A 27207-nucleotide genomic window follows, 5' to 3' on the forward strand; every position below is an offset into this window, starting at 1 on the left:
AATTAACTGGGGTTAGGCTCCTCCTTATAGCCAGTGGTCAAATTTGCTTTTCTATCTATATCCCTGTTTGTTCTCAGTTACACTCGAAGAACTTAACCACATTTTCAGAGGGAACAACCGATTAGAAGACAAACACAGAAAATAGGAAGGCATATCACTATCCTGAAGTATAGAGATACAAAGCTATCTGTTTTCTTTCCATGTCAATGACAGAAAATGAATGGCTCAGTGGTACAAATTATAATAGGTCTCTAATGATTGTTCTTCACTCCACTTCTCTGAGTCATTTTCTAAAGCAAAGTGGTACTGTTATCTGCTCTCCCAGTTAAAAGTTATAGTTTGGTAACGGAATGGATATAGGAAACACAACTTGCTACGCAGATACTGCTGAAGAATAATATTTTAGGTGATAACTTACGACATTAGAATGACTGTACTCTTGGAAAAGTGCTAAGTGGTTTGGAAGAACCAACAGATTATGTTCAGCAATACCCACAGGTATGTTCAAGAAGCTTTACACTGAAATCAAAAGATTAAAAAATCCTCAATTAAAGTTTTAAGACTAGACCTATGAATAACAACAATATAATGGGGAAAAAACAGTGGAAGAACTGCCAGGAAATTATTAGGAGGAAAATGTAAACAGCAAACAAATCCAACAGCCTAAAAAAAAAAAAAGTGTGTGTGTGTGTGTGTGTGTAAATAGAGCAAATCTGAAATTTCAAAATAAGTAAATCTTGGGGACTGCCAACACTTAATGGGAAGAAACTTGTGTATGAGAACTGGCATTTCAAAGAAACGTCTTACAATGTTTTCCAGCAGAAAGAGGACAATAACCATAAATCAAAATATATACACGTATATGGAAATTCTTGAACATGAGATAAAGAAACCCCTAAGTGACGTTAAAAGAAGGCAAAAATTTTATCAGATGGAGCATACTTTTTGGCTACCTAGCCGGGTAGAAGGTTTAGATAAGGCTTTCTTAAAACGCTGTAAACAAGCAGAAAGATCCAGACACGATGGGGGATATTATCCATCTACAGGTACTAGAAGCTTAATTTTGCCTGTATTAGAATATCTGATAAATTCCTAAGTTGCCCCACTGAAAATTTAATTCCTCAATAGATAAAGGGAGCAATGAGGCAAACATGCAACTATTTGTGCCTAACACAAAGGCCAAAATAAATGATAATGAAGAAGGGACAGGAATTCTGGTAGTAATCATGCCAAGGAAAGAAAATTCCTGGGCATTGTCAAATATGTAGCCTACATCTGTTGTTGGAAATTTTGACAGTCACTCATGATATGCTTAGAAAACAGAAGAAGGAGTGAATTTATAGATGGCTCAATAATCATAATCCAAAAATTAATGATTGGCAGATTCATGTCAACTTCGAGGAAGACCTCTGCTGGGTCTATTCTTGTTATGGTCCTGAAAAACATTTTAAATTGATAACCTGAAGAAATGAGAGCATATTTATACATATCCAGGGAGCACAAAGTGAGAAAGGAGAGATCATATGCAGGATTACATATAGAGTCCATAAACAAATATTGATTGAGCACCTGTATGGGTAAGGTGTTAAAATGAATACATGGATTAATCAAGACACCATTCTTCCTCTCATGATTCCATTTTCAAATGGAGATAAAAAAATATGTACAGATAATCATAAAACAAAGTATTAAGTGACAAACTGCAGAAAGAATACCGGTAAAGTCATTGGATAGGTCAACAAAAGGAACTATTACTTCTATCTAGCTTTCTGTGTGTTGGTGGGTTTAGAATCTGGAATGATTTAGTGGACACAATCATAGGAACATGTTAGATAACAGAATTTGGACATGTAATAATAAAGAGAAGGATAATCTAGATTCAGAGAAGGAAAAGCATGGCACTTACACAGGGAACAGTTTGTGGTTCTGCCTGATTAAAGAATGGAATTCAGGGCTGGGCACGGTGGCTCACTCCTGTAATCCCAACACTTTGGGAGGCTGAGGCGGGTGGATCACCTGAGGCCAGGAGTTCAACACCAGCCTGGCCAACATGGTGAAACCCTGTCTCTACTAAAAGTACACAAATTAGCTGGGCGTGGTGGCGGGCACCTGTAATCCCAGCTACTCAGGAAGCTGAGGCAGAAGAATTGTTTGAACCTGGGGGCAGAGGTTGCAGTGAGCCATGATCATGCCCCTGTGCTCCAGCCTGGGCGACAACAGCAAGACTCCGTCTCAAAAACAAAAAACAAAACAAAACAAAACAAAACAAAAACAAAAGAAATGCAGGACAGGGAGCAATAGGAAATAAAAGTTGGGTAATAAGGTTCTGGGATGCAGGTTGGCACAATAAACTAAAAACAATAAAATTAAATTTAACTTGGATGAACTTCTAGTTTTAGGATGGCAGTTTGATGTAGCTCCCCACTTTCTTCTTGAAAATCACCCCTAAACAATTTGAAACAGAATATGACCTCCAGCTTTAATGACTAAGAGGCATATATGAACCAATTACATAAAAATTAAGAGCAGATAGAAGAATGATTGATGACTTAGCAGAGCAAAAGAAGGTCAAGTCCATGTGCCTGACGAAGGAGATGCCAGGAAGAAGCAGCACTTCCAGAATGCTGAAAATGCTTAGGAAATAGATAAACCCCCACCAAAGGCAGAAAGGAGACAAAGGGCTAAAAACAGAAAAATTTGTCTTAAATCAGAAACAGTCTGAGGCAGAAGAAATTGAACCTCTAATCATACTCAGTGACATCAAGCAAAAAGGATAGGCTGGAGTTAAGTGCCAAGTACTGCCAGAAAGTTTAGGCTTTTAAAAAATAAAACAATTATTTATTTTCTTAAATGCTTTTTAAGTTTAAAAAATGTAAACGAGGCCGGGCGCGGTGGCTCAAGCCTGTAATCCCAGCACTTTGGGAGGCCGAGGCGGGTGGATCACGAGGTCAGGAGATCGAGACTATCCTGGCTAACATGGTGAAACCCCGTCTCTACTAAAAATACAAAAAACTAGCCGGGCGCGGTAGCGGGCGCCTGTAGTCCCAGCTACTTGGGAGGCTGAGGCGGGAGAATGGCGTGAACCCGGGGGGCGGAGCTTGCAGTGAGCCGAGATCAGGCCACTGCACTCCAGCCTGGGAGACACAGTGAGACTCCGTCTCAAAAAAAAAAAAAAAAAAAAAAAAAAAAAATGTAAACGATATTAAGACATAGTTTAAAATGTTTTTAAGCAATTCTTAATCAGGGTTTTTTTCCCCAAAATACATACGCTCTATGTATCAAGTACCAACTTTAGAGATTCTAATTTTGTAGGGTAGGGCCCAGGAACTTATATTTTGGAAGTTTATCAAACTACTGAGCTAGTGTGAAAAAGGAATCTATCACCTAAATCTATCAAAAGGTGAAATGGTAGAGACAAATTATAAGCATTTTCATTCACAGGACTATGTACAAGGTATTGTTGCAGGAATGAGGAATAGTGTAGTACACAAAAAAATTCCCTGTCCTTTTGGAGTTTATAATTTTGTAGGGAAGAGAGACAGTAAATATATAAAATATGTAGAATGCTGGAAGTTGATAAGAAGAAAAATACAGCAGAGAAGGAGTAAAGGGAATTGGGTAAGAGGACACTGCAATTTAAAACAGCGTGGCCAAGGAAGGCTGTACTTAGAAGGTAATATTTTTGAATATAGATTTGAAGGAGGTGAGGGAGCAAACCATGAAGGTATCTGGGGAAAAGTGTTTCAGGCCGAGAGAATAGCTGAAGCAAAGGCCCCAAGACAGGGGGCTGCCAATGTATTTTTATTCAAGGGACAAAAAGGAGGCCAGTAGAGCTAGAGAAGAGTGAGCGAGGATATGAGATCATAAAGGTAACAGAGGAGCTAAACTGTATAGGATTTCATGGGCCTGTAGAGGATCTTGGCTTTTATTCCTATGAGGTGATAAGACATATGATTAAAAAAGTAAATATTTAAAGGGTCATCTATTTTTTTTTTTTTTTAAGACAGAGTTTTACTCTTGTTGCCCGGGCTGCAGTACAATGGCATGATCTCGGCTCATTGCAACCTTCGCCTCCTGGGTTCAAGCTATTCTCCTGCCTCCGCCTCCCGAGTAGCTGGGATTACAGGCATGTGCCACCATGCCCAGGTAATTTTGTATTTTTAGTAGAGACAAGGTTTCTCCATGTTGGTCAGGTTGGTCTCAAACTCCCGACCTCAGGTGATCCGCCTGCCTTGGCATCCCAAACTGCTGGAATTACAGGAGTGAGCCACCGTGCCCGGCCCGGGTCATTTATTTTATATGTATATTTATGACTGAAAAGCAATCAAACTTGTTCATGTAATTAATAACAAAAATAAAAATTGCAAGTGGTATCTGGAAACCTTAGCTGGCTAAATAAATCTAGACAGTACCTAATACAGTAGCTTAGCTTAAATTAAGTATTTGATAAATATTTGTGAAATGAACAGATGGTGGATTTATAATGAAAAAGAAAAAGAGTTTTTGAAGTTCTTGTAAAATTGAAGGCAATATATCAAGAATTTAACAATTATCCTAAGATGCAGCCTTCATAAAAGATTTCAGGGCATTTTTACGGAGTATCATCTAATAGATTTTCCTATTTCTTATTTTATATAGATTTGGCAAGAAGGGGCTAATATAAAAAATCTTTCAGTCATTTTGAAGCATCTCCCTTTTGTTTAGAAGAGTGAAACACAGTTGTTTTTTTTTTTTTTTTTTTTAACAAGTCTATCTTTTAAGCTTAGGCTTTCCTGGGTTCTAGTTTTAAAAATGTGTTCATCATGATTCATGTTTAAACTGGCTGTGTTTTATTCTTCTTAATTAAAAAACTTCATCTATTTTCACCCCGAAGTTTGGTTTATTTTTTTCTAAATTGACCGCCAATATCCTGAGCTCTAGGCTTCAGAAAAAAGGAACTGTGGAAGTGAAAAATCCACTTCTGATAGCTAGGAAAAGTGCAGCTTCCAAATGAGCCAATCTACTCTTTCTGGTTGTCAGAATTTGCTTTTAAATTACTAGGTGATAAACTATCCCATGGATAGCAAAACAAAACTGTCCTTTAGTATTAGTATTCTGCTTCTTTTGCTTGATAATAGAATTTTACAAAAGCATTATTATTATTACTATTTTTGAGACAGGGTCTCTGTCACCTACACTGAAGTACAGTGGCACAATCAGTCAGGTGAGCCAGTGCACCCTTGAACTCCTGGGCTCAAGCAATCCTCCCACCTCAGCCTCTTGAGTAGCTGGGACTACCAGGTGCATGCCATCATATGGAGTTTTGTTTTTGTTTTTGTTTTTTTTTTTTTTTGAGACGGAGTCTTGCTCTGTAGCCCGGGCTGGAGTGCAGTGGCCGGATCTCAGCTCACTGCAAGCTCCGCCTCCCGGGTTTGCGCCATTCTCCTGCCTCAGCCTCCGGAGTAGCTGGGACTACAGGCGCCCGCCACCTCGCCCGGCTAGTTTTTTGTATTTTTAGTAGAGACGGGGTTTCACCGTGTTAGCCAGGATGGTCTTGATCTTGTGACCTCGTGATCCGCCCGTCTCGGCCTCCCAAAGTGCTGGGATTACAGGCTTGAAATGTAGAGGTAGGGGGTCTTGCTTTGCTGCCCAGGCTGGTCTCAAACTCCTGTCTTCAAGTCATCCTCCCACCTCAGCCTCCCAAAGTGCTAGGATTACAGGTGTGTGTCACTGCGCCAGGCTTTAACTGTTTGATTAGCAGAAAAATGATGGACAACTAACTCCTTCAACTATTGAAATAGTTTCTAAAGGAATAAAAAAATGTTAACTTCTGCTATTATAGACAACTGCAGATATTTTTGGTACCATACCATGTTATGATTTCTCAGGAAAAATATGAATTCTGAAGTCATATAATATCAAAAGCATTACCTTACATGGCCAAGAGATCATTGATAGATGAACATAAAAATTTTAAAAAATATTATTTGTGCTAATATATGGGGATTAAGCTAGAATCAACTGATTTACCAAATGAATAGTCTACTTTCATTACTTTTTGTATCTAAGATTTGCATTGATAACTTTGTGTAATGCAAAAAAATTTGTATAAATCTATATTAAACTATGTTAATTTAAAGTATGGGATCGATTCTAATTACAAAGATTTGACTTCTTTTTTTTTTTTTTTAAATCAGAGAGTTAAAATAGAAAGGAAGAGAATAGAAAACTTGGTTATTTGGTTTAGCAGTTTTCTCAAATTGAAAAAAATAACAGCAAAACCTCCAGGGTTAAGAATTTCAAATGAGGCTGCTACACAAAGAAGACAGACCAAATTAGCTTACCACTTGAACCATTTTGAGATATCTGGCATATCTTGGATCCTTGGCTACAGTTAAGATATTTTCTGCTGATACTTCACTTTCCTGTAGTCCAGAGTCTTGTGTACTGCTCTGCTGTAGAGAGTATTTTGTGTAAATCTTTAGACAATTTACAAAAGGGGTCCATCATGTTACTTAAAAGGAATGCTTCTTTCCATAATTCTAAGGCAATAAATTGCAGAAAAAAAAGCATCTCCCCAAATTTAAATACCAATAATTTAATTATGAGATATGTTTGCAAATATCTACAAATATTTAAATATCACTTCAGAGGAGGTTACACTTCAACACTATATTGGTTCCTTAAAACACAAGTATATTCATGCATTAAAATAAAAATTCTGTTTTACTTGTCCTCAGAGTGCTGATACAAAGCATGAATTATATATAGGTGGTTATACTATTTTAACAAAACTTTTAAGAAACCTAATAAAACTATCAACTGTTTATAAATTAATAATAAATTTACTGAGATAATGATGAATTGATTTCCTAGATATCTATAATCTACCTAATTGAGCCCTTTATTTAGTAAATCATTTTATTCTAAGTGGACATGGCTCTTCTAACTTTTTAGAAAGCAATTTTCGGAGAAGTTGTAGAAGAGAAGCCAGTTTGTCAGACAGAATTATCTGGTTCTATATATTTCAGCTACTGATGGAACTATTAATGGTAACATTGTCTACAGAGTGGTTAAAAGTCATACTACATACGACTTGTAATAAAGAATCTTGGGGAATGGCCTTTTTAGATAAAAATGCTATTGTTATACAGGCAGTCTTCACTTTGCATGGTACCATGTTACTGAAACTTGTGCATATCAGAACCATATCCTTGCTTAAATGCAAAACTAGAACTGCCTGTATACAGTACTTGATTTTTCTATCAAACCAAACATTTAGAAAAAGCTTAGTTTTGTGAATCTCTCTCATTATCTGTATATAAGCATTAAGAAGAATTTCCTTAGAAGAAATCAATTTTATGTCTATTGTTCATGCTGAAATGTAGATAAATCAGTATCTTTATATCTTCACAGTCTTTAGACTATGAATGTGAATTACATATTGAAGTTTTTCCTCAGATAATTCAAATATAAATTAAATCTGTTGAAAATTCCAAAGCAAATAAAACATCCAAAAATCCTTTAGGTTTCTTCTGTTACATGATATAGCTAAGTTTTACAAAAGTCAGTGTGTGTGTGTGTATATATATATGTGTGTGTGTGTATATATATATATTCATCTATAATATACATAAATGCAAAAATTCCAAAACACTGTTAATTAAATAAAAAATTAAAACAATAACCAAATATGTTTTTTAACAATTTATGGAAATTAAACTCATATAATAGCAAAATGGTGCAAATGAGAACTATATCCTGGCCAGATATCAACTCTCAGTCGTTAACTTTTGCATAATAACCAAGACCTCAACAAGGTTTAATTATGAAACACCATTGCTATCTGAATGATCCATTAAAACCTCTTTCATATCTCTCAACTGTCCTTCATTTATTCTCAAATCAAACTCACTCTGCACAATTGGATATTCTATTGTGAATAATGATGAAATCTGAACTATGAAATTAAAGTTGCAGAAATATCAGTACACAAACTTTGGGTCTTTGACTCATGTATAGATTAGAGAGAGTGATAAATAGATGATGTTTTAAAAAAGTGCACTATTCCCCTTTATCTGTTAATTGAGTGAACTATAATGTCAATGAAAACTCTGGATTAAGCAATACTTAAGCCCACTTCAAAATATTTTGTATAAAATATACCAGTTGATAACAACGAAGAAATGAGAAGTTGATGTGAATATTAAGAACATGCTGAGCAGTTATTTTATTAAGCTAATCAACACACAACTTTATCACAGTATTTCAAACTTTGGAAGCCAAAAGAACTTCATAAACCCTCTAAATAAATACATAAACATTTTTAAATAAAATTGCCAGAGATATACCAGGTTATTCTGAATTTGCAAAGCAAATTAAGAAATTCAGCTGTGATTACTGGTAATCAATTTTTTGGGACATTAAATATGTGAGGACCAACACAACTGCATAAAAATTTTAAAGGGCATATTATAGATGGCATTCATAATAGCACCTGGAAAAATTAATAATCAAAGTTAGGTATACTTAAAAATATTATAGAAATATATGACTGCTCTATCCACCACATAATAACTACTAGATAGAGTGGAAATATTTTCTTGATATTCTTTATAGATGCTTTGTTTTAGAAAGAGGATAGTCATATTTAATTGAGAGAATATAAAGTTAAACTCCTCTATAACATCTGGATATCCTCTTGCATTTTATATATTTGAGTGGCCAGGATAATGAAGTTTGCTATATTAAATAAATGGATGTTAAATTTTATAATATCTAATAAGTAAATGATAATCTAATTTATTACCCAAATATATACTATATTCTAAATATATGGCTTTTCCTACAGGGCCTCATACCACATATCCTCAATATGTTTAATAAATTGAACACAGGTACTGAAAACAGAGTAGTGTAGTGTAGTATAGTGTAGTGTAGCAGGTAAGTGCTAGGGCTCTTGGCACCAGACTTTCTGGGTTAAAATTCTAATTCTTACATTACTTTTCGACCTTCAGCAAGTTACTTAACCTCTATATACCTCATTTGACCCATCTATAAAGTAAGATTGATAATATGGTGCTTATATTATAGGGCTGTTGTAAAGATTGAATTCATTTATGAAAGGCACTTAGAAACGTGCATGCCTTGGTAGACAGAAAGCACTCTTGAAGTGTTAGCTGTTATCATCATTGTCAACATCATCATGATCTAAAAAATATCCTGTGAAAAGTGCCTCCAGGTACAAAGGCAGAATTCCATTATAAGTCTATTTGTTTAATTTGTTTATTATTACTTTGGTAGGCCACCACTTTGATAATTATTTTGTTTTAGATTTTAATACCTCGCTGAGATACACTAGAGATTGTTCTCAAAAAACAAATAATTTTTATTTTTTGAAATAAAAAGTAATAGAAAATTGAAATTCATACAGAAGCATAAGTAAGTGTTAAGATCTAAGAGCCAAATGTAAAGTATAGCTTTTATTAGGATGCTGATTCAAATGAATCAACTTCAGAAACACAGTTTTTACACAACTGGTATTTCTAAGATCAGTAGCTCTCAAATTTTAAGAGCCTACAGATCACCTAGGGGTCTTGTTAAAATGTAGATTCTCAGCAGTTTTGGGGTGGAGCCTGAGATGCTTCATTCTAACAAGCTGCCAGGTGATGCCCATGTGGTTGGTCCATGGGGTGTACTTGAGTAACAAGGGGTTAGACAATACCAGCAAATGTTCATTTATTTTTATTTTTTTTATTTTTGAGGCAGGGTCTTGTGCTGTCACCTAGGCTGGAGTGCAGTAGTGCAATCTCAGTTCACCGCAACCTCTGCCTCGTGAGGTCAAGTGATCCCCTCACCTCAGCCTCCTGAGTAGTTGAGACCACAGGTGCGTGCCACCACACCTGGCTAATTTTTGTATTTTTAGTGGAGACAGAGTTTTACCATGTTGCCCAGGCTAATCTCAAACTCCTGAGCTCAAGGAATCCACTTGCCTCAGCCTCCCAAAGTGCTGGGATTACAGGCATGAAAGACTGCACCTGGCCAATTATTGTTAATTACATTATATATGATAAGGGCATTTATATAAGAAAAATGTTACAAAAGAACATGTCAAAACTTTTCAGAGATGCTCAAAAATTTATGCAGGGGTGTGATGATAAGCTGTCTGGGATTAATTTCAGCAAGTGACCAAGAAAATAGATAAAGCAATTGTGACAAATCATAACTGGTGAATTCAGGTCTATTTTTGTGTATGTTTAAAAATTTTACAATAAAACATTTTAAAAGTACATTTCTTATAAGAACTTAGAAAAATTTCTAATTATTTTGAAGAAAATAATTATTTGAAGATTTTTCCTAGTCCTACATAGACTGATTTTCTTTTTTATAGGCAAAGAAAGTATTAACTTAAGGAAGCCCTTCAAAATAACACAGCTAATTTGTTTTTCCCAAACTTCATTTTCTATGTTAAGGTTTTAAAATTTTACTATTAGAAGTTTTACATTTTTATTTTTCTTCCTTCCAACCTGCTGCTTAAAACTATCAGTTTCAACCAAAAACATCTGCTCATTTCTTAGAACTCACTTACCTGTGGTTGCTCTGAAGTGGCTTCAGGATGTGCTCCATTTGTGACACTGGTGACATTTAAAGGAGATACTTCAACTGTGACATCATCTAGGCCTGGGATAGATGACAACTGAAAAAAGATGAAAAGAAAATTGGTATTGAAATATGAAGATAGTACCTGCATAAACACTATAAGTTTCTAGGTTTGTACATTTTTAACAGCTGTCTTAAGTTTTAAGGCTATACAAACAGGTTCATAATATCTTGTCTTAAATTTTCCATGTCATAAACTAAAAGTGGAAGACAGTCACAAATTATTTTGAAGAACTTCTCAAAAATCTAATTTAGTTTATATAACCATTATTTTCAAAATACAGGCAATCCTAGTGTAATGACTGAGAGCTGATCTTTGAAGTCAGACTGTCTAGGTTTAACTTTTAGCTCTACCACTCACAAGCTGTGTGATCTTGTGCAAATCTCCCTATGTCTCAATTATCTCACCTGTAGAGATAAGAAAATGTACCTAGAAAAGTTGTTGTAAAAATATTTCTATTAATAATACTTTGAAAAAAAAGGGCTTTGTGCAAATTTTGAGTTTCAATTATCTAGGATATGCCAAAGCTCTTGTCTTTACACTTTAATGTATGACACAGCTCATTCTTATTTCTTTCTTTGAACATTCACCACTGAACGTTATTAAAATACGTTTCTTGTATGCAAAAAAAATGGGCATATTGTTGGTATTTCAACCTGAAATGGTTTAGCATTTCAGGTTAGATCTGTAAGACCCATAAAAACCTTCTTTTCTGAGTTCATCCTGATATCAATGACACACATTTGTCAGACGTTTGGCTAATTTTGGGGATGACTCTATGGCCATGGAGATAACTAAGGTTAACTTGTCCATATGGTAACTTAATATGTGACCTTGGACTCTAACTCCCTAAGAATTCCTTAAACACTAAAATAAGACACATATTCATAATAAAGAATAATAATAATAAAAAAAACCCAATGGTAATAAGATCTCAAGCAGCAATACTCATTGAGAACTGTTGACTGATAACCATAGTTAGCACAGTGGCTACGGCCCAAATAGTTTCAAGTGGGTATGGCTGCTAGAGGAATACTTGAACATGTTCAAGGCCAGGTTTCCAAACAAGAGAAATGTTCTAAGAGAAACACAGTTGCTGAAGTCCATAAGGACACGTAGTAAGTACAAACTAGACATTCTGGTCATATTAAAAAGGGATATCATTTTTTTCTTCCTCATAAATATTCACTGAATATTTCTTAGGTTTTTTTTGGTAAATGGACAAAGAAAATATTAATTTCAGAAAAGTTAGTAATGAAAATACACTAGTGTCTCCATAATTTTATAAACAGAAAAAACACATGTAAAAAATATTAAAAATGAAACCAAACTAAATACATCACTGTTATTGAAATCTTTAAGCTTTCAATCTAAAACAGTCTTCTGTTTTTCTTAGTTATCATTTGCAATTTCTGACATCAAAATTGTATTCTTCATTAGCATTTAAGGTATTCGCAAATAGAAACAGATGATATTGTCTCTAAAATTTGCTCTGAGACATCTAAAGATTTATATAACTATTATTGTATTATCACATAATAACTAGTAAAATAAATTTGGAATTTTCTATCAAATGAAGTGCGCTTGATAACAGCTCAACTTGTTAACGTGTTACTCGCATTATGTGTTTGCCTAGCACAATGAAAGAAATCTCAAACCATGTGTACGTTTGAATTAATGGTTCATAATGAACACCATTTTCTTTGCAATTGCAGTAAAATTAAAAACACAACCAGTATCACTTCACAGATACAGAAGTTAAATGGAATCACTCCCAAATGCAATGAAAGTTAAGTATGATTAAGAAAGTTGGTATATGTACAGCAAAGTTTATACTACAAATTATTCAGAAATACTAACCTTTGCATCTAAAATATTTAGAGTTGTTTCAATTTGTTGGATACGAAGCGAAAGGTCTGCCAGTTTCTGGAAAAGAAAAATTAGAGACATAAATATAAAGATTTTAATTAAAATAAACTGTTAACAATAACTAAGGGCAGATTTGAAAATATTAAAAACCATTAAATATTTGTCATATTCTAATGTAGTACTGTCTTATTTACATGAGTAGGAATGAGAACTCTTCTATTACCTGTATTAGAATGCTTCTTAGTTTTTGGGTTTTTTTTGGGACAGAGTCTTGCTCTGTCACCAGGTTGGAGTGCAGTGGCGTGATCTCGGCTCCCTGCAACCTCTGCCTCCTGGGTTCAAGCGATTCTCCTGCCTCAGCCTCCCAAGTAGCTGGGACTACAGGCACGCGCCACCACGCCCAGCTAATTTTTGTATTTTTAGTAGTTATGTTGTTTCACCATATTGGTCAGGATGGTCTCGATCTCTTGACCTCGTGATCTGCCCACCTTGGCCTCCTAAAGTGCTGGGATTCAGGCGTGAGCCACCGCACCCAGTCGCTTCTCAGTTATTTTATAAAATCATATTCACTTATAACAAAGTGACATTTTCTGCAAACTCATTATCAGAGCAGTAAACAATTGTTGAGACCAGAATATAAACAAACCAGGATAGAGCCTTTTGTTTACTACTGTACCTGTAGTGCCCAGAATAGTACCCTGACACTTAATAGGAGCTTAATAATTATTTGTTGATGAAGAAATTTTTTCATAGAAAATAAAAGAATAAAAATTATTCAAAGACACTCTGCAACAAAGTCTGCCTTTATAAATTACTTAAATGCATAAGCATATATAACTCGTCCCAGATTTAAACATCCATAGTTTGAAAAATAAAGGGGGATGGAATTGGAAGACGAGTAATTCATTTTGGAAAGAGAAGAGAAAAAACTAGAGTATTAAAACAAAATCTACCATCAAAACGCAAGGTAAACCAGATTGAAGAGCTTATCATGCTTGTTACTGTATATAAATTGTCAATATACCTTGTAAATATACACCTACACAAAGAAAGGTAACATCATAAAATATGACCTATAAGAACATTTACTTAAAACCTCCTAATCTTAAACATTACATTCAGTCACATAATCCAAGAGCAGTTAGCCAGTTTACAAGTTGGCAGATACACAGCATCCTGACTGTATTCTGGGCTATTATTAAGATCCTGACTATTAAGTAGAACTTTATCATCCTGTGAAATGGTCACTTTGCCCACAATTAGAGGGGACAAAAAACTGAAAGTGGCCACAAAGCTTCTTTACAGATCACTTATTTTTAGGTTAACATCTTGATATCCACAAAGATATAATCCTCAAATAAAGTATTAGGATCTAGTTTTTACGGTATCAAAGCTAAGTTCACCCTTGACTTCTAGAATTCATTCACATAAGGCTTTTAGGTAAACACCAATACAGGTTTATAACATGTATTATGGATGAATCCTCTCCAAATTATAAGTGTATTCCTTAAAATCATAGAAATTTAATTTTGGCAAATCTAATCAGTGTCTCAATTCACTAGAGAAGAAATCCTACAGCAAATTAATATGTAAAGTGAATGATAATTTCCACCTTATTTAAAAACGGACATATTGGTTTGACTGAAGGAAACAAAAAAGGAAACAAAAAATTGAATTAAAAATTTTTCTGTTTTAATATACCTTTAGAAGTATTTACTTTTAAGCAATAATCATCAATATTGTAAATATTTGAGTCTTTGCCTTGCCACATACGGCACACTGTATATGCAACATATCAATTGAAATCTTACACCAAATCTATGAAGTAGGAACTATTACGCCAATTTTAAAGATGAGAAAATTGAGTCTTATAGAAGTAAAATATCCCGAACTCAAACCCTCCAACTCCAGAGGCAATACACTTCATCAGATTTTTTGAGAATTTTACATTGTTAAAACATAATGGTAAATTATTGGGTATTGCATGGAATTTTTGTTATCCAAAGCTAACAAATGATCAATTCGTTTCTCACTAAGATGATTCTGTGCCAAGAGGAAAAGCCTTTTGCTCTTCTGATTCTGAGATGATCACTTACAAAGTGGTTCTGAACTACAGTACATGAACTAGGATGAGAAAAAAAAATTCTACCTTTATTTTTATCTACTTCTACCTTAAATTTGGCATTGTTTAAAAACATAGTAAAAAAAAAAAAAATCACCGTAGGTTGGGCACAATGGCTCATGCCAGCACTTTGGGAGGCCGAGGCAGGTGTATCACCTGAGGTCAGGAGTTCGAGACCAGCCTGGCCAACAGGGTGAAACCCCCATCTCTATTAAAAATACAAAAAAATTAGCCAGGTGTGGTGGTGTGCGTCTCTAGTCCCAGCTACTGAGGAGGCTGAGGCAGGAGAATCGCTTGAACCTGGAAAGCGGGGGTTGCAGTGAGCTGAGATCATGCCACTGCACTCCAGCTTGGGCGATGAGTGAGACTCTGTCTCAAAAAAAAAAAAAAAAAAAAAAAAAAATCACGGTGGTTTTAGGATCTATGACTGTCATCAATAGAAATCATAGATTTTTTTAAAATGACATCACAATTGCTGCAGATTTCTTTACACTTCAAAATTATGGTTATTAGACATACGAAAGGATAATATAATTTAATGCTTTAATAAATAACCTACTAGTATAACATAGTTTTAAATTTTTTTAAGTATATAACTGGTTTCTTTTGTAATCCTAGGCATTTTATTTTATCCACCTGAAAACATTAATTTGGTTTCACTAGACTGTCAAAGCGTCCATGGCATGACTAAGAAAGAACTCCTTTTCAAAGATAATTGAGTCTAATAAATGGTTTTGTATGTTCCAATGTAATTATTGCTATAACATACCTGAATGTATACTTTTTAAAGAGACATTGTCAAGTGAAAAGGTATACCTGGGTTCACTGATGGGTTGCTGAAGTTCATTTCTAAGATGTTTATGCTTGTGGCATTTTCCTCATACAACTCCCAGACCACTATAAAACAGGTTTTTCAATGCTGGCTATATTGACATTTGTGGGTGAAATATTCTTTGTTGCAGGGGACTGTCCTGCACACTACAAGATGCGTAGCAGAATCTCTGGTCTCTATCCACTAAATGTCAGTAGCACTTCCCAGTTATTACACTCAAAAACACCTCTAGACATAGCCATATGTACCCTGGTTGAGAGCCACTGCTCTAAATTATGGATGACTATGGATATAACGAAAGTAACATAATTGGTGACAGTAGCTGTTCTCACCTCTGAAAGTTTTAGCAAGAGGAAATGGGAAGGTAACGGTCTATCATCCATTTAACCATTGTTTTATGAACACTGAAAACAAACTTGAAATGCTATGGTTTGGGTAACAGGGGAATTTATAAAGTCCCTGATATTTGTCAGATAAGCTGAAAGCTTGATTTACTATCCATCTATTTCCAAGGCAGTACATTTTATAAAGTTTAAAAAAGGACAAAATAAAGAAGGAAATATGGAGTTACTAGTTGAATACGGAAACAAAACACTGGTTTTTCATGGTTGTAAAATACCTTGCTTACATATCCATTTCTCTAAAAGGGAAACAGTATTTTAAGATAATGGATCTCTTGGTATACCCCACTGTGTTGTATGTGCCCCAGAAGCCAGAAAAGGAAGCAATCAAGGTTTTATTAGGTTGTGTCTGATACTTAAGCCCAGCAGTTGTTAAAGATGTAAGAGCAAATAAGGATTTAAGTAAAACATTATCTGATTAAAAGTTAAGTCCAATGGCAGGCTAAAAAAATGAATGTAGAAGATAAGCACTAAAGAAACTTTTAGGTTATGTGACAATTCTCAGCACTTTTGCTTGTACCTAAAGATTTTAGAAAAAAGAAAAATTTCAGAATATTAAAAAATTATTTAAAAATCCAATATCTCAGGCATGTAATAAGTCTGAGTTTGGCTGAGGGCGCTTGTAATCCTAGAACTTTGGGAGGCTGAGGCAGGCAGATGGCTTGAGCTCAGGAGTTCAAGACCAGCCTGGGCAACATATGGAAACCCTGTCTCTACAAATACAAAAAATTAGCCAGGTGTGGTGACATGCACCTGTAGTTCCAGCTACTTGGGGCACTGAGGCAGGAGGTCTAGGCTGCAGTGAGCTAAGATCACTCCACTCCACTCCAGCCTGGGTGACAAAGTGAGACCCTGTCTTACAAAAAAACAACAAAAAAAGTTTGAATTAAAATAACATTCTGGCCAGGTACAGTGGCTCATGCCTATAATTCCAGCACTTGGGAGGCCGAGGCCGAGGGATCACTTAAGCCCAAGAGTTGGAGACCAACCTATAATGTAGTGAGATGCCATCTCTAACTCACACACACACACACACACACAAACACAAACACACACACAAAATTAGCCTGGTGTAGTGACATGCCTATAGTCCAAGCTTCTAGGGAGGCTGAGGTGGGAGGATCACTTGAGCCCAGGAAGTTGAGGTTGCCCTGAGCTGTGATCACGCCACTGCACTCCAGCCTGGGTGATAGAGCAAGACCCCGTCTTAGAGGGAAAAGAAAAAAAAATTATAAAAAACCCCAAAAACCCAAAGTTCACATTTGACACTCCTGTTTACAAAGTACCACTACTTTAAAACTCACTATAAGGTTAAATGCTCAGGTTTCACCTGCAATATGCGTAGATCTTATGTTGCTTCCCGCCAACCCCTCAAAATTTGCAGTCCCAATGGATGACCATAAGATTTTGCTGACTAAAGCAAGAATAAAAATGCTCACTGGGGATTTGTGACGGAAGAGGAGATGACCCTAAGTACCTCTGCAATGTGGGTCTGATTCTACTACTTTCTCTGTCATCTAATCTCTCTTCTACTCTGGTGCCAATCACTGGAAGAGTTACAAAAGTAGCCTAATATGCAGAAAGTTTTTGCAAAGTTGAGTTCTTCACAGAATGCAGTTTTATACTCTTCTCTTTAGTGAAGAACTCTAAAAACAGTGCCACAGACGAAGAAAGAAGCCTAGCAATTTGTTTCAAACTTAATTCTGGCTTGAGGGTTTATCTATGACTGAAGTTGTTTAAGTTTGGGTTTGGTTCAAACCAGATCCTGTCGGGGGATGGGGAAAGTTTTCTTTTTCCTCCCAGTTCACTCTCAGTTCAAAAACTAACAGTTGAGGTTCCTCTTTTGCTGAGAGAAACAGTCAGTTGGTTCTGGTTTAAGGCTTTAAATAAATAAGGACTAGAGGCCTATTAGGTACTATTAACAAAAACATTTCAAAACACCAAAGTGACTTTAACTTGGGAGAAAATGGCACCTTACATTTGAATACATATATTCTTGGAATTGACATAAAAATATATTACAACAAATAGACATAGCATAGCAAAGAAGTGAATATGAATCTAAAAATAGATTTTAATATAGCTATAAGGTACTTGTACTGCACACTCTCACTTGAAACTGACATAAGCATGCTTCTTAATCAGGTTAAGTCAGTGCAATGTAAGAGAGTAATGAGATATTGACTTTTCCAGTTAAAAAATCAGTGGGAATCCAGTTCTGCTACTTTCTGTGTATGTGCAGCTAATGCAGCTACAACTACTGGGGGCATGCAAAAATATGTTGAATGAATGAATGACTAAGCAAATGATTTAAACTCCTCTACATCTTAGTTTCTGTATCTGTATGAGTGGGATAACTAAGCCTCTCTCAAAGGGCTGACTGCTATAATTAAATACACATAAAGCACTTAGTATGATGCCCAGCACAGAGTAAGTACAGAATAAATATTAGTTGTCATCTCATTGAGCAGCCTCCAGCTGACATGAATATCCAAATTGCTAAAATATATATTGTAGAAAATCAGTTACAGTCAACTCTAGATTATCAAACATAAAGGAGAAAAAGGTGGGACAACAGCAAGATGGGGAAACAGGACTTTCCAGCACTGATCCTCCCACAGAAACATCCATTTGAAAAACTATTCACACATGAAAATACCTTCTCAAGAGCTAAGGAAACCAGGTGAGAAATTGTAGCACTGGGTGTAGCACAAAAATAAGAAAAAACACATTGAAGAGGGTAAGAAGGACAGTTTTACAGAACTCATGTCACCCTTTCCCCAACTCCTGGCAGCACAGCATGGAGAGAGATACCCTCCAAGTGGGCGAAGGAGAGGTAGTGAGCACAGGACTTTGCCTTGGACCACAACACCAGGCCCACCCCAGTAGAACTCAGTGCTGAGCAAGCCCCCTCAGCCCAGACTCCAGGCTGACACCTGCAGGCGAAGCCTTTAGGCCCCTCCTGGCACTAGGCTGGATCACCTAGTCCTGAGTTCTAGGCTTGTCCCACTGGGACCCCAGGCTCCAGACCAGCTCAAGACTCAGGACAGCCCCAGCACCAGGCAAGACTGCATAGATTGTCTCCAGGTCTGCTCTAGGGGCAGGCCAGCCCCAGTGGCCCTAGGTTCTAGACCACTCCCAGCACAGGGCTGGCCTCCATGGGCCCAAGGTTCAGGCCCACCCCAGCACCAGGCCAGCTCCTGCAGATACAGGTTCCAGGCCTGACCAATGCCGAGTCAGCTCCTGTGGCCCCAGTTTGGCTCCTGCAGCCCACACCCCAGTAGAAGTAGGTTTTAGGCCCATCCCAGTAGGCCCTTCTGTTGGGCTGGCACCCATAGACACAGGCTCCAGGACCATCCCTGTGGACTCAAGTTCCAGGCTAGCCACTATTGCCCTAGGACCCCGGCCAGCCCCATGTAGCCCAAGTCACCAGGCCACCACCTATAATCCCAGGCTCCAGTCTGGCCCCTGTGACCCCAGGCTGCACACTTGCCCCAGCACCACACTGGCCCCAGGCAAATCCCTGTGGTCAGTCAGAATCTAGGTATGTTCCAGCAGACCCGGAGTCTGGGACTACCCCAGTAGATTCCATTGCCAGACTGGCCCCCATGGACTGAGGCTTCAGGACCATTGCTGCAGACTCAGGCTCCAGGCTAGTCACAGTACAACCAGGACCCAGGCCCACCTCCACATACTCTGGCTCCAAGTCCATCCCAGGGGTCCCAAGCACCAGGCCCACCTTGGAACCTGGCCAGACACTGCAGACTCAGGCTCAAGGCTCATCCCAGTGTCAGACCAGCCCCTGCAGACTTAGGTTTCAAGTCAGAACCCTAAGGATCCAGGCCCACCTCTATAGAGCTAATCAGCAGGTCCATCCCAGTGGATCAGGCTCCAGGAACAACCCTATAACCCCAGGCACCAGGCCAGCCTACCCAAGGACTCCAGCAGCAAGCCTGCCATGCACCACAACAGATGGCCTGTCTAGAACCTCTGGATGGGCTTACTGGTGAAGGGCTTTCCCAGACAAAGCCAGTCTGCAAAGACTGGAATAAGTCCTTACTTCTTCAAACACATACATACCAACACACGGCCACAAAGACCAAGAATAATCAGGGAAACACGTCACTACCAAAGAAACAAAATAAATCACCAGTAACTGACCCTTCTTCACAACGAATCCAAAATTATTGTTTTAGGGAAGCTCAGTGGACTTCAGGAAAATTCAGAGAAACAATTCAATGAAATCAAGAAAATAGTAAGTGACCAAAATGAGAAATGTAACAGAAAGATTGGAATTATTAAAAAAAAAAAAAATCAAACAGCAATTTTAGAGCTGAAAAAAAATATATACAGTCAAATTCAGAATATTCTAATACTGTCATGGTGATTAAATCATTGTATCTTTAGTATGAAAGTTAACAGATAAAACTATTACAAATAATAATAGCTAAAATAACTTAAGGGATATGCAGTGTAAAAAGATGTACAATGCAAAATCAAAAACAAAATGTGGAGAGGTGGAGTAAAAGTGCAGAAGTTTTTTATGTTATCAGTTATGTTATTATTAGTTTAAAATAGCCTGTTATAACATGTTTTATGTGAGCCTCATGGGAACAACAAAGCAAAAACCTAATAGTAAATACACAAAAGATAAAAAGTAAGGAATCACAGTATATCACTAGAGACAATCATTTAATCACAAAGGATGACAGCAAGAATGGAAGAAAGGAACAAAAGATCTATAAAGCAACCAGAAAACAATGAACAAAATCGCAGCAGTAAGTCCTTACCTATCAATAATTACCTTGAATGTAAATGGACTACATTCTCTGATCAAAAGACACAGGTTGACTGAATAAGATACAAAAATAAGACTCAACTACATGCTGTGTACGAGAGACTTACTTCACCTTTAAAAAATGGACGCACATAGATTGAAGTGAAAGAATGGAAAAGAGCTGGGCACAGTGGCTCACATTTGTAATCCTGGGATGCCAAGGCAGGAGGATCCCCTGAACTCAGGAGTTTGAGACCAGTCTGGGCAACATGGTGAGACCCTGTCTCTACAAACAAGTAGAAAATTAGCTAGGCATTGTGGTGTGTGCCTGTGGTCACAGCTACATGGGAAGCTGAGATAGGAGGATAGCTGGAGCCTGGGAGGTTGAGACTACAATAAGCCATGTTCACGCTACTGTACTCCAGCATGGGATGTAGAAGGAGACCCTGAAAAAGGGAAGGGAAGGAAAGGGAAGGGGAAAGGGGAGGGAAAAGAGAAGGGAAGGGAGGGAAGGGAGGGAGGTAGGGAGGGAGGGAAGGAAAGAAAGAAAGAAAGAGAGAGAGAGAAGGAAAGGAAAGAAAGAAAGAGAGAAAGAAGAATGGAAGAGAATATTTCAAGTAAATAGAAACCAAAAAAGAGCAGGAGTTGCTCTTTTCAGATAAAACAGACTATAAGTCAAAGGCTGTAAAATGAGTCAAAGTAGGTCATTATATAATGGTACAGGGAGCAATTCATCAAGAAGATATAACAACTGTAAACATATATGCATCTAACATGGGAGCACCTAAATATGTTAACATATTAATATTAATAGATCTGGAGATAGACTATAATATAATAATAATGGGGGATATCAATAACCTACTTTCAACCATAGACAGATCATCCAGGCAGAAAATCAGTAATGAAACACTGGCCCTAACAGACATATGTAGAGAATTCAATAAAACAGCAACAAAATACACATTCTTCTCAAGGGCCCACAGAACATTCTCCAAGTTATATGATATGCCACAAAACAAGTTTTAATACATTTAAGAAGACTGAAATCATATCAAGTATCTTTTCTGACCATACTGGTTTGAAACTAGAAATCAATAATAGAAGGAATCTTGAAAAAAAATCATAAATATCTGGAAATTAAATAACATGCTCCTAAACAACCAATAGGTCAAATAAAAGGGAAATTAAAAAATATTTTGAGACAAATGAAAATGGACATACAACACATCAATACTTATGGAAGGTGGTAAAAGCAATTTTTTTTTTTTGAGACAGAGTCTTGCTCTGTCGCCCAGGCTGGAGTGCAGTGGCCGGATCTCAGCTCACTGCAGGTTCCGCCTCTCGGGTTCATGACATTCTCCTGCCTCAGCCTCCCGAGTAGCTGGGACTACAGGCGCCCGCCACCTCGCCTGGCTAGTTTTTTTTTGTATTTTTTAGTAGAGCCAGGGTTTCACTGTGTTAGCCAGGATGGTCTCGATCTCCTGACCTTGTCATTCGCCCGTCTCGGCCTCCCAAAGTGCTGGAATTACAGGCTTGAGCCACCACGCCCGGCAGGTAAAAGCAGTTTTAAGAGGAAAGGAAGTTTCAGCAATAAAGACATATAACAAAAAAGATGAAAGATCCAAAATAAACATCCTAGTGTTACAACTCAAGGAATAGAAGAACAAATAAAACCCAAAGTTAGTAGAAGGAAAAAAATAATAATGATCGGAACAGAAAAAAATGAAAGAGACTAGAAAAACAATAGAAAAGATGAATGAAACTAAGAGCTGGATTTTTGAAAAGATAAACAAAATCCACAAACTTTTAGCTAGATTAAGAAAAGGAGAAGATTCAAATGATATCAGAAATGAAAGAGATGTTATAACTGATACCACAGAAATACAAAGAATTGCCTTTTACAGCCACAGAGCGCAACTCAGCTCAGTGACGTTAAAATGCTGATGAACTTAAGGTCTGGTGTGTGTTTGAAAGAATCAGTGAAGCTTTTCTTTTTTTCTTTTCTTTTTTTTGTTTTGTTTTTTTGAGATGGAGTATTGCTCTGTTACCCAGGCTGGAGTGCAATGGCGAGATCTTGGCTCACTGCAACCTCCACCTCCCAGGTTCAAGTGATTCTCCTGCCTCAGCCTCCCAAATAGCTGGGAATACAGGCATGTACCACCACACCTGGTTAATTTTTGTATTTTCAGTGGAGATGGGGTTCCACCATGTTGGCCAGGCTGGTCTCGAACTCAGCCTCAGGTGATCTGCCCACGTGGGCACAAAGTGCTGGGATTACAGGTGTGGGCCACCGTGCCCAGTCCATCAAAGCTTTTCAAGTAGATAAGCAGTATTTGAATATGGGACCATTGATATATTCAGAACAGAAGTTTTTGCTTTCTTTGTCTCTTTCATGGTGGTAGCTGGGGTGAATTGAGATGGTCCCAATTTTGTATAGGAATGTTTAGATAAGAATTTTTTGTTTCTGTCCTGTGGTTGAGTTGGTGCCATAGAGAATTTCCATAAAATTCAATTCCATTACTTAAAATAGTTTTTTTTTTATTTTTTATTTTTTAACTAGTTTTTCTATCAACCAGCCCCAGTCTGAAACTTGAGACAGTGTTAACACAAAAGAGCATACTCTACCTACAAAGACATGACCTAGAGTAGTTCTTCAAGCAGGTCAGTTTTAGGACACATTAATTCTATCCAACTAGACTAGCTATTTTACAACTATGGAAGACAACTTTATAAACTCTGCTTTAACTTACAAAGGTTATTTAATAATACCATTGTTTTGATGATTCTAAAGATTATAAGTTTATTTTTACAGTCTACTCTTAAATATTACTGTTGAGGCATATATACAGCAATGGTGGACTTAATTCTGCCTAAGATATCTGAGCATCTGTAGTAAAATATGAAGCTACCTTCATTTGGTTGGTATGCTAAAGAAATTTTGTAAGCATCTCATTTTTAAAAAATTTGGTTTGTGTGTTTTGTGTGCTCAGGAATTTTTCCACAGTACCAGAGATCACTGTAGTGATTAAATTTGACCCTTTTGACAGAAAACAGAATAACAGATTCCTAGGGATAAAAAAGGGGTGACTGCAAAGGAACATGAGGGAATTTTTGGAGTGATTCTACACCTTGTTCTACAACTATTCTACATCTTGATTATGTTATGATTATGCATTTGTCAAATCTCATACTTAACGGTAAATTTTAGTGAATATAAGCTCATACTTAAATAAACATGACTTTACAATTAAAACAAAAGAAATATGAAGGCTCATAAGAGACTGCTATGACCAATTATATGCCAACAGATTGGATAACCTAGAATGGATAAGTTCCTAGACACATACAACCTATCAAGACTAAATCATAAAGAAATAGGTAATCTGAACAGACCAATAATAAGAGATCAAATCAGTAGTTAAGTCTCCCACTAAATAAAACCCTCGGGACCTGATGGCTTCACTACTGAATTCTACCAAACATTTAAAGAAGAACTAATACAAATCCTTCTCAAATTCTTCCAAAATACTGAAGAGGAGGGAAAATTTTCAAACTCAATTTAGGAGGCCAGCATTATCCTGATTCCAAAGCCAAACAAATACACTACAAGAAAAGAAAACCAAAGGTCAATATCCCCAATGAACATAGAAGCAAAAATCCTCTACAAACTCTAATTGCTAAGGCTATACCTTACATAAGGCAGAATGTTCAACAGACTTACTTGTGAATTATCTAAGCCCCATTTACTTTTCTTTCCTTAAATGCAATTTCAGCCCATGGTTCCCATTGTCCTCCCCATCTTCTTTTTTGGCTTTTTAAAAGACAGGGAGTCCCTGGATCCTGGATCTTGTACCTATCCTCTTTTTTAAAACAAAAACAAAACACTGAGTTTCTCTATGTTGTCCAGGCTCGTCTCAAACTCCTGGGCACAAGTGATCCTCCTGTCTCTGCCTCCCGAGTAGCTGGGATTACAGGTGCACACTACTGTGCCAGCTCTGGCACCTAGTCCCTAGTTGGATACTTAATCCTTACAAGTCATTTGCAGAAAATATTTTTATTTCTATAATCATATTTGATGCCAAAGTTATGTTTCCAGCCTATCTCCTCTAGCCATCTTTTAGATTCGGAATGTAAAATAAATTTAATATAAACAATGTGGTTTTGGGGTACGAGAACGAATAACAAATAGCAAAATAAAAACTATTTTGGGGTACGAGAACGAATAACAAATAGCAAAATAAAAACTATTTTCAACTAATTTTAGAAGTCGGGCACGGTGCCTCGGGCCTGTAATCCCAGCACTTTGGGAGGCCGAGGCTGGTAGATCGCCTGAGGTCAGGAGTTCGAGACCAGCCTGACCAACATGGTGAAACCCCCGTCTCTACTAAATACAAAAAATTAGCCAGACATGGTGGCGCATGCCTGTAATCCCAGCTACTCAGGAGGCTGAGGCAGGAGAATCGCTTGAACCCGGGAGGCGGAGGTTGCAGTGAGCGGAGATCGCGCCACTGCACTCTAGCTTGGGTGATAAGAGTTAGACTCTGTCTAAAAAAAAAAAAAAAAAAAGAAATTTTAGATTTTCCTATTGTTCTCTTTAATCGCAATAAGCCTGACTGAACTATCTCACAACGACCTCTAGAACATTAATTCAGTAGAGGACGGTTGCAAGATTGATTGTAACAGAGTAAAAGAGAACTTAAGGTGTGTTAACACAATTGGGTGACGAGAGGTCATGATACATGAATAAAGACTGTAATTCTTGTTTTACTCCATTTGTCAATCTCAGCAGTGCAAGGTGACTTCTAGGCGACTCTATAAACCAGTATCACAGGACCTACCTCTTCACAAACTGTAGAAAAGCGGTTGAGGAACTGTACAGTGTGCACCACAAATTGGTTTAGAAAAGCCACCGTTCTTTTCTGTTGAATAGCTGGCACCTGTGTTACGTAAAAACAAACATGGTTCATACAGGAGGAACGTACACAGTGCAAACCTTTTCATATTTGGAAATAATCACGAGGCACTTTGCTGTGTGATACGAATTTCTTGAAGGACTGGGAATAGTCATTAACTTGTTTTCCTAAACTGTGGGTGGGGTGTCCGAAGACGACAGAGGTGCATAAAAGTTTGAGAACAGGCTCTAGACTCACTGGTACGAATTTTGGCAGGCAGAAGCAACACACAAACACACACAAAAACTTGGGGGCTGAAAAAGAGGTAGGGCTAGCTATCACAACCGGCGTCTGTCGCCGGCGGCACAGAGACACGAGAGATGGGAAGCGAAAGTTGGGAGATGCACACCGTCTCCTTAATCAGTTCAGGAGGGACCCCATTTGAAGGTGGACTGCGGAGCTCTCCCTCCTGAGGCCGGCAGAAGGGCCCGGGGCCGTGACAGAGTGGGGACCCGGAAGGTGTGGTCTCCCCGGGAAGCTGCGTCTTCCCCATCCTCCTCCCGGTGGAGGAGTTTAGTATCGCCTTTTACAAACCTTGGTCAGGTCTATGCCTGACCCCATGAGAGGAAGCCCGTCCTCATCCATCTCCTCTGCGGGTGGGAGACCCCGAGTTCACCCACAAACCCCTCCCAGATGGGGCCCGACCAACCCGGTAATCGCGTCTCAACTTTCCCCCCAAGTCCCCGCCTCCGGGGCCCTTCCCGCCGGAAGAAAATGCTTCCGCTCACTAATCACTCGGCGACTTCCGGAGAGCCCGCCTCCTCGCTCGGCATTCTGGGATTGGTAGTTTTAGTCCAGATTGTGACGTCAATTTCGCGATGGTGCAAGGATGCAGTTATAGCAGTAAAATCTTAGGAGGCAAACAAAACAAAACAAAGCCAGAAGTTGCGTCCCTTTGAGGTTACCCCTACTTAGTCCTATCTGTTATATAACGGCTCCGTCATTCCTTGAGCAACAATTTTTTTTTTTTTTTAAATCCTAAGTGTCATATATATTCTGCTAGGCTTTTACTGTGAAAACAAAGATTGAGTTTGATTGCTGCATTGGGGAGGTTTATGCTCTGAAGAATGAGAAATAAGACCTACTTCCAAAGGGTGTGTGTGTATATACACACCAGTTCCCAGGCTAGTCTCGAACTCCTGACCTCAAGCGATTCTCCTGCCTCAGCCTCCCAGAGTGCTGGGATTACAGTCGTGACCCAACCCGCCTGGCCTTCCAAAGGTTTTTAAAACATGAAATAAAACGTCAACTACTAGAGGTGAGGCACAAACCTACGGAAGTGACTGCCATTTACAGGGAGCATGGAAAAGATGAAGACCAAGTTGGCAGCTTTAAAATGGGGGTCTCGCTGTGTCACCCAGTCTGGTGTGCGGTGAGGATCATAGCTCACCGTAGTCTCAAACCCCTTGGCTCAAATGATCTTCATGCTTTGGCCTCCCTAAGCACTGGGATTATAGGTGTGAGCCACTGGCACCTGGCCCTGTTGGTTTGGTTGAAGCAAGTAATCCCATACATGGAGAATGGTAGGAAATGAGGTAAGAGTGCTACCGGTGGAGGGTGTCCAGGTTCTTGACGTTTTGAACAAAGAATTGGACAAAATGCACAAAGCAAG

The 27207-nt window shown here is 37.9% G+C and overlaps 1 protein-coding gene across 6 annotated transcripts in view; it reads right to left on the bottom strand.

The window, feature by feature from the left end:
• The window catches only part of WASHC3 (WASH complex subunit 3), a 48430-nt gene extending 21549 nt beyond the window's left edge, over positions 1 to 26881 (bottom strand). Inside the window, exons 1-6 of one of the 6 annotated variants that reach the window (XR_001892921.2) lie at positions 26867 to 26881; positions 26324 to 26445; positions 25482 to 25580; positions 12500 to 12565; positions 10568 to 10675; positions 6324 to 6434 (exon numbers count right to left, since the gene is read on the bottom strand). Coding sequence is in view for 5 of the 6 variants with exons in the window: in XM_009181539.3 (XP_009179803.1) it covers positions 6324 to 6434; positions 10568 to 10675; positions 12500 to 12565; positions 25482 to 25580; positions 25945 to 26088 (528 nt within the window). In the remaining variant the exon portion in view is untranslated. The other 5 variants (XM_009181541.2, XM_003907046.3, XM_009181540.3 and 2 more) reach the window with 5 other exon arrangements.
• Positions 26882 to 27207: the final 326 nt, after the last annotated feature.

Source organism: Papio anubis, chromosome 9 (genome assembly GCF_008728515.1).
Source record: "Papio anubis isolate 15944 chromosome 9, Panubis1.0, whole genome shotgun sequence".
Taxonomy (NCBI): Eukaryota; Metazoa; Chordata; class Mammalia; order Primates; family Cercopithecidae; genus Papio; species Papio anubis.